The 9,134-nt window shown below is 34.2% G+C and overlaps 1 protein-coding gene across 1 annotated transcript; it reads right to left on the bottom strand.

The window, feature by feature from the left end:
• Positions 1-1,516: 1,516 nt before the first annotated feature.
• Positions 1,517-3,154, bottom strand: LOC108212252 (serine/threonine-protein phosphatase 7 long form homolog). The gene is made up of 4 exons (XM_064090113.1): positions 3,059-3,154; positions 2,276-2,968; positions 2,107-2,186; positions 1,517-2,018 (listed from the first exon to the last, which is right to left on the bottom strand). Exons 1-4 carry the CDS (start codon positions 3,152-3,154, stop codon positions 1,517-1,519), a joined length of 1,371 nt encoding a protein of 456 aa, XP_063946183.1.
• Between the last annotated feature and the right edge of the window lie 5,980 nt (positions 3,155-9,134).

Here is a 9,134-nt window from a genome sequence, read left to right as displayed (position 1 = left end):
AGGGCTTGCCTCGTATCACTTGCGTTTACACTCCTCGCTTTTTTAATTACCACAAACTCAATTATCATACTACTTGACTTGCCCATTTGGATCTTGTGACTCACCGTTTTGGATGTTTAACACGCAACTACCTGTTCTATACGCTCGATTATCTGTTTTTTCTATCGTGATTATTTTGCTAGTATTTTAAAAAAAATTGATTTTTTTTTCAAATTTTATTTAATTGAAAATTTTAATTTATTATTTATAAATTAAATTTTTCCACACCATTTAAAATATATTTAAAAAATTTCTAAATAATTAAAAAGCTCTCGTGCCTTGCACGGGCTATAAGCTAGTATTTTAAAAAAAGGTGGTTAGTTTTGTAAAGAAGTTGTTTAGGGTGGTTAGAAATTTGAAGGAGCCTCATTTATTATGTTATGTCATTTGTTATGTTATCATGTAAACGGAAAGTGCTAACATTATACAACAATATGAGTGAACAAAATACATAAACATAATAAAAGTACATAAACCGTTCTACCCGAATAAAAGTACATAAAGATAAACATAATGCATTATCAAATGCATAATAAAAGTGCATACACATAAACAAAGTACATACGAGGGGAAGCCAAAAAGCCTACTTCTTCGTATGCCCGAAGAAGTGACTTCCAGTGTGACATCTACGACCCTTCCCCTTCGCAGCTCTAGGTGGCTGCTGTCTCTGCTCATGCTCGGATGGCTCCTCATGGTCAGACTCATCCTCAACCTCCGACGGCTGTGCTGCTGCTCTCGGTGGACGCACAGGTGCGTACGCCCAGGGGCTACTATCCCCCGCAAATGCAGCAAAAGCGGGTAAAGGTGTGGTAAAACCCTGGCCGCTGGTGGACATCATCGGAGTGAACGTGACAGGTGGACTCCCGAATCTGTATGTACTGCTCCCAAAGGACGGCTCCTGGGTGAATGGGGGAGGTGTGTGATCCTCTAAGAATGACATGTCAGGACGATATACATATGACTCTGACAAGTGATCCTGTGACGGACCCTCATCGTCCTGTGCCTCATCATCCCCTAATCTGCTCCTTTGGGGCCATGCACCCCCCTCAGATGTAGAAGGCTGAATGAATGGAGACCAACCACCAGCCTCAAAAGTACCTGCTCCATCATGACCTGCAGAATGTGAGGTGCCTGCAAGGTGTGAGCTACCCACATGGGTGTAGTAAGTGCCCTCTTCGGGCACTACCGGTGTGACTGGTGGTCGTCCCCTACGCCCTGCAGGAGCCCGTGCCCTAGGTCTGGCAGGGGCCTGTTCCGTAGGTCGACGCTGTACACGAGTAACCATTCCTGTAAAATATGGTTTGCCAGACCCAAATCAGGAGCATAAGGGTCAATGGCACGCTGCATAGCGGATAACTGCTCCTCCTGTTTACAAACATGTATATTTAAGTCAGAACAGTGTACAAAACAAGCTGAGAACATGTATATTTAAGCATGTATATTTAAGCTGTATATTTACCAGTTCCTGTGTCGAGAGCTATGTTCCCTGGAAGGCACCCTCCTGCTGTGGCCAGTGTAAGGGGTTAATGATGATTCGACGTGTGACCCTGTGGAACCATGGCAGGTATGAGGCAGTGCAACCCTTGCCATGCATAAGTGGAGGAGATGCGAGGGCACGCTCCATGCGCGTATCCCAAAGATCAACAAATGGCTCCCTCGCGTACATCCAATCAACCTGCTCGTTGTAGTGGTCGTGCAGCTGCTGATGATTAGGGTAGGGAGAGGAATATGGTACACCCTGCATAAAACCAAACTGCCTCGTCACCCTGTCCGTGTAGCACCACTCGACGTAGGACATGTACATCATGGGGGCGGGAGCCGTCCAACGCAAGTACACAGTGGCCTCCGGGTGATGATCTGCAGGTAAATCAGCATATGGCCTCCATCGAAACTGTCGGGGTGTCAACGCATCCAACTCATATTGTGTCATGCGGCTCTGCGCATGCGGCACCTGACAACGCCTAAGTGGCGCCTTCCACCTACAGTGGAAGTTGGCATAAGTGGTCAGAGGTTATACATGCAACAAATATGAATTGAAGGGAGTCAACAGAAGGAGTGACAACATACCTCAGCGCCAGCGGGTACTCGAACAAGGGTTGACCCCTGTGCCTAGGCGCTAGTGACGGAAAGCGCTCGTAAATCCACACCTAGCGGCAAGGTTAGTACAAGTGCACATGATGAATAAATAATGCAACAATAAAGACGAGAAAGAAAGTTGTGGTTGGTTTAGTATTACCTGTACCAATGTGGCGTAGCCACAGAAATCAGTACAGTTATCCCGGCTAGAAGAACATAGCTTCTGGTATAGGAAGCCAAGAACAGCACTACCCCAGCTATACCGACGCAGCTGGTCCATGTCCCTCAGTAACCATAGAAGGTCAAGCTGCACGCGGTTCCCGCTGCTGTGGGGGAACAATGATCCAATAACGCATAGTAGGTGCGCCCGAATATGGTAGGTAACCTGTACACCATAACCTATATCCTCTGGATCCAACTGCTCCAACCGCTCACAAGACCCGAAGTTATCCACAAGCCATTTGATCTTTAAACCACCTCGGTTAACATCGTCCTTGGCTTCTGGTAATAGCCCAAGAAATTCGCGTACTAGCACGCGCCTTTCCTCCACGGTGGTACTCGCTCCACGGAGGATGAGTGGATCACCCTCAGTGGGTAACCCGAGAATGTGATGAACATCCTCAAGAGTGATAGTGGCCTCTCCGAACGGCAGGTGGAAGGTGTGCGTCTCTCCACGCCATCTCTCGATAAAGGCTGTAATCAAACCCCTGTCGTGCTTGAACTGTCCCAGCCTAAATATGCAATCAAATCCTAAATCCCTGATTGCATCCATGATCATCTGATGCGGTCTGTGGGCTCGAACTTGCTTCCAATACTCCCCAAAGTTTATCCTCAATCTGAAATCAGGGGGTGGCTGAAATAATTGTAGTGCACAAAATATTTGTCCCTATAGGCTACAGACTCATACAAATGTAAAAAAAATTGCACTAAAGAAGGAGTTTACCTCTATGTTGTTCCACACAACCTGAGACCTGTGCACAGACTGTAATGTCAACAAACTCCCGTCTAAAGGTCCGGGACCAGAACGACCGACATCCATCTGCGAAATTAAATTCAAAATATTTGTTATTAAATTTGAAATTGTTTCATTAAATCCAATATTCGAAATAATTTTCATTTTAATTGTAATAATATAACATTGTGATTTTAATTTTAATTGTAATTATGTCTAACTAATTTTACAAATCTGATTTTTTTATTTTATATTATATTTTCATTTAAATTTAATATAATTAAATTTAATTTAAATTATATTATTTAATTTAATTTAATTAAATCTGAATTTTTTATTTTATATTATATTTTCAATTAATTTAATTAAATTTAATTAAATTTAATTTAAATTTAATTTCATTTCAATTTTTTTATTTTATATTATATTATTCGAATTAATTTAATTTAATTAAATTTATAAAAACTCAAATTATGTTGATTATATTTATAATATTAATTGTAATCCCAAAGATTGTACTATATTTATTATTTTACATTATTAATTAATTTTAAATTCGAAATAATTATCTCTAACTATTTTTACAAATCTGATTTTTTATATTTATTGGAATAATATAACATTGTATAATTTAAATTTTTATTCTAATAAAAAAAACGTATTTCCTAAATTTAAGGGAGTCGTTGAGTTTTATTCAAAGTCTTTCTTATCGAACTAACCTATTTAATTTAATGGTGTCAAGTTTACTTTTAAATTCGATAAAAGCTAAAATTAAATTGATTATATTTAATCTACTCTTAACGTAAATAATACAACAATCATCACCAACTACTAACCTAAACTAAAATTAGCACTACCACTACTAATCAACAACAATCATCACCAACTACTAATCTAAACTAAAATTATCACTAACATAAGCTACTACCAAATACCAACTAACAAAACCCATTATAAATTATCAAACAAATTACTAATCAAGCTTGTCATATAATTTGTATCTACTAGCAACTAAGATCAATCATTATCAAATTTATAAAAATACATGCATGCATTTAATTTAATGGAGTCAAGTTTACTTTTAAATTCGATTTAATTTAATTTCATTAAATTCAATAAAAGCTAAAATTAAATTGATTATATTTAATCTACTCTTAACGTAAATAATACAACAATCATCACCAACTACTAACCTAAACTAAAATTAGCACTACCACTACTAATCAACAACAATCATCACCAACTACTAATCTAAACTAAAATTATCACTAACATAAGCTACTACCAAATACCAACTAACAAAACCCATTATAAATTATCAAACAAATTACTAATCAAGCTTGTCATATAATTTGTATCTACTAGCAACTAAGATCAATCATTATCAAATTTATAAAAATACATGCATGCATTTAATTTAATGGAGTCAAGTTTACTTTTAAATTCGATTTAATTTAATTTCATTAAATTCAATAAAAGCTAAAATTAAATTGATTATATTTAATCTACTCTTAACGTAAATAATACAACAATCATCACCAACTACTAACCTATTTAATTTAATGGTGTCAAGTTTACTTTTAAATTCGATTTAATTTAATTTCATTAAATTCAATAAAAGCTAAAATTAAATTGATTATATTTAATCTACTCTTAACGTAAATAATACAACAATCATCACCAACTACTAACCTATTTAATTTAATGGTGTCAAGTTTACTTTTAAATTCGATTTAATTTAATTTCATTAAATTCAATAAAAGCTAAAATTAAATTGATTATATTTAATCTACTCTTAACGTAAATAATACAACAATCATCACCAACTACTAACCTATTTAATTTAATGGTGTCAAGTTTACTTTTAAATTCGATTTAATTTAATTTCATTAAATTCAATAAAAGCTAAAATTAAATTGATTATATTTAATCTACTCTTAACGGAAATAATACAACAATCATCACCAACTACTAACCTAAACTAAAATTAGCACTACCACTACTAATCAACAACAATCATCACCAACTACTAATCTAAACTAAAATTATCACTAACATAAGTTACTACCAAATACCAACTAACAAAACCCATTATAAATTATCAAACAAATTACTAATCAAGCTTGTCATATAATTTGTATCTACTAGCAACTAAGATCAATCATTATCAAATTTATAAAAATACATGCATGCATTTTAATGAGATTGAGAATGGTGGAAAAACCTTGAAAATGTGTGAAATTGATTAATTTGATCCGGTGAAAGTAGCAAAGCAAGCTCCTTTTTCCCCCCTTTTCTCTGTCCGGATCACCCTTTCTTCTACAAATTGAAGCTTGCGGTGTGTGAAAATCTGAAAATTCTTCACTTGCTGGTTGCTGCGGCGAAGATGAAGAAGAAACAAAGGGGTTGGGGTGTTTAAGGGGTAAAAGGGGACACGTGGCCGCCCCTGACTGGGCCGGACACGTCAATGCTTCACAGGTATGTTCGCCCGTGGCAGGGGCGAACACACTTGCCTGTTATTCTTCTGTTCGCCCGTAGCAAGATCTGGGCTGGAAAAAAATTTTCTGCTGTGTTCGCCCGAGAGGTGTTGAATTAGGGTGGTTAGAAATGTGAAGTGAAAAAAAAGGTGGTTATATTTGTAAAGATGATGTTCAAGGTGCCTAGAAATTGGAAGGAGCCGTTTACTGCATCTCAGTTCAGTGGCTAAACTGAATCAAATTCAAATCCATTGTGCTGTCGAAGAAGCAATGTTAAACTAGTATAAAAACGCGTGCGAGACACGATTCATGTTGTATTTTAAATAATACTAGCTTTTAACCCGTGCTTCGCACGGGCGGGTATATAGTTCGTAATTTATTATTTATAATTTAAATTTCAACATCATTTTATTAGTATTTTAGTATTAATGGATTGAATTTTAATTAAATTATATTTTTCAACTGACTATATTTTCTCCCGATTATTTGAAAAAGGACAAAACCTAATAAATATATGTGTGTGTGTCAGAATTTTAATACATTTAATCCGAATTTAGTACACGTAGATTTAAAAATAAAAAATCAGAAAATTCAAATCTTTTACAAATATAGCCGATCGTGTAATACCTTTGAATGATTATTAATTTAATCAATCGAATTTCAACGTAATTTTGTAATTTTGGTTTTTTTGACAACAATAACTTTTAAGATTATGTAATGATTCGTGTTTATATTGAAATAGAACACATTAACGTTAAAAAGATTTATATGAATGTTCTCGTTAAAAAAAGATATTCAAAATTGTATATTTATAATTTTATTTATAACATCATTATAATTTTTTTAATGAAATATTATATGATAATGATTTGTCAGGAGTGTTTTTAGTATTTGAAACTGTTTAACAATATAATACTAATAGATTTACATTTGTAGACTTGTAGTATCAAAAGGAGAGTACCAAATCAAAAAATATAACTAAAACCTTGCCCTACAAATTATACTCATGTTGGCTTATTATAATATAGTAATAGTATAGATTCATGTGTCATCATACTTAATCGAGCGTAAACATTATTTTTAACACATTATCACATTATCATGCACCTCGATCTAACAATCTCCAATTTAGGCCCCTACTTTCAAGACCTAAGTTCAGCCTTGCCTGCTGCACTTGTACACTTAAGTAACCGAATGGGGAAGACCAACAGTTCAAATGATGAATATTTATTAGCCGTATCCTATTACTAAAATAAAATATTAAAGTAAACAACTGATTTCATCATCTTTTGAGATCACATTTAAACAACTTTATTTATTACTCACAATTTTATGATTTCAATCGACGACGCTTCAAGCTAATCGGGACTTCAAACGATGTTAAGGTGGGCTCATAACTCACAGGTTGATGATCCAAATAGTTGAAGATATAGTCCGTGTTGTGCTATTGACTTCAAAGACAACTGGGATGAAGTAGGAAAATATAAACTACTTGGGCCAAATTTATTTTTTTCCGAGTCGCCTAGTTGCGAAGCAGTCTAAAATAATCTTTTTTGGACAAAATTCTCTTGGTCGAAAATAATCACCTCTTTTTAGTGAAAAGGAGAGAGATAGTGATGGAAGAGAAAGAACGATGATGTGATGACATGGGAGAGAAAGGAGCATCATGCACCTACTATTACCGTAACGCATCATTAATAATGGATAATTAATAGTTAAGATATATAGATTTTCGCAATTATGAAAAATAAAAATCACAGATTTTATTATATAAAATAATGATTAATGTAGTATAATCTAGTGATTGTTGTAGTTGTAAATATTGTTTTTGAAACAAGTTTTTTGTTTGTATTCGAGGTTTAATTTGTATTTGATCACTAATGTTTCTAAAAAAATGATCCTTTAATAATAATAATTATCATTACGATTCATTCCATTTTTACTTGTATGATCATAAAAAAGGAGATTATATGATTGCAATTCTCAATTTTTTCACACCTAGATATTACAAAACATTATCGAACTTGTAATTAGAGTCTTTATCAAAAAGAAATCACCTAATTGAGGACGTTAATTGTGCCTTATCTGAGAGCGTTAATTGTGTCTTAATTGAGAGCGTTAATTACTTAATTGTACCTCTTAATTAAGAGCGTTAATTGTGCCTTATAATTGAGGGCGTAAATTGTGCCTCCTAATTGAGAATGTTAATTGTGCCTTATTTGAGGGCGTTAATTGTGTCTTAATTGAGGGTATTAATATTTTATTAATTGTGCCTTAATTAAGAGTTTAGTTGTTTTAATTATGAGTTATCATAATTGTGTGAATATTTTGATCAGCACATGCATATACACGTGATTTTATTAATAATTAATTACTGGATATATTTTTTATTTTAATAATATATATAATCTGTTATATATATCGACTTATATTTTTCTTGTTTACTTTGTTTTATTTTCAGAATTCTTGGAAGAAGACGGGTTTTTCTTTTCGGACATTAAAATTTTATTGTCTAAATTTCCCCGGTCATCTTGCATGTCCGACGGTTAGATAATAAGCTATTTTGAATGAAAAAATTATTACGGTGAATTGCCGATTTATATTTGTGAGATTTTTCTCATTTTCAAAAAAAAATAAAATAATATTGCGCCCAGAAAAAGAAGTTCCTGGTGGGCCATCGAATTGTATCGCACCGAAAACCTCTCGCATAAAGTTCCTGCAATAATATGTTAAAGGGTCTTTCTAGTGTGTGCCCAAGGGCATACATTAAGCACTAAATTTGATGGGTTTAGTGGATTTTGATTGGTGGAGTTTGGTGTAAATGCAGGGGGGCCATCCATATTTATGATTACATGACCAATAAGAATGCACCAAACTCATAAAATTTAGTGCTCAGTGTGTGCCCTTGGGCACACCATAGAAAAACCGTATGTTAAAAGGTTAATATCTGCAACTTGCAAAAGAATAATGCTCTGGATATATGTACATGATGAAGAACAACCTGGTACTTATCCTTTTGTGGACATGATCAAAGCCACCTAGTTTAATACTACTGTATCCATTCCATTTTAAGTGTCCATTTTGCTAAAAAAAAAATCTCAAAATATGTGTCATACTCTTTAACCCATGCAAGTTTTTACTAGTCTCAATATAGTATTAAATACAACTAACTAGTTCCAATATAAAAAAAGTCAAATACATAGTAGGAGTGGTGCTACACGTAATTAATATTTATAAAAACAAGGTGAATAGGTGTGTGAAGATAATGATAAAAACATTACATTAATTGTTTTTTAAGATGTGTGAAATTTGCAAAGTGGACATTTAAAATGGGATGGAGGGAGTATCAAAAGCTTATGTTTTCTTTCAGCAGTTCCCAGCTAATTAAATAGCCCACTAAATAAAAAAGTTAGGTCTTCTCCGATAGCTTCATTTGATCAACTTTAGTCATTATACTGTTCATAACTAGTTCCATTGCTTCAAAAGATTTCCAGAATCTCCGCTTTATGATCAGCAAGCACAAGCACTTCCACGTGTTGAATTCATATGCCGCGCCTCTCCGCGCAGCAAATGATCTCGGGATGATATAG

Source organism: Daucus carota, chromosome 3, assembly GCF_001625215.2.
Source record: "Daucus carota subsp. sativus chromosome 3, DH1 v3.0, whole genome shotgun sequence".
Taxonomy (NCBI): Eukaryota; Viridiplantae; Streptophyta; class Magnoliopsida; order Apiales; family Apiaceae; genus Daucus; species Daucus carota.
This window is presented reverse-complemented; position numbering and strand designations above follow the sequence as displayed.

Bases quoted from the DNA above. Each gene is read 5' to 3' on its own strand.
- LOC108212252 (XM_064090113.1), bottom strand. From the start codon at position 3,154: ATGGATGTCGGTCGTTCTGGTCCCGGACCTTTAGACGGGAGTTTGTTG. The intron at 2,969-3,058 runs GTAAACTCCTTC...CAATTATTTCAG, and splicing joins TTGTGTGGAACAACATAGAG to CCACCCCCTGATTTCAGATT. The intron at 2,187-2,275 runs GTAATACTAAAC...CCTTGCCGCTAG, and splicing joins GCTACGCCACATTGGTACAG to GTGTGGATTTACGAGCGCTT.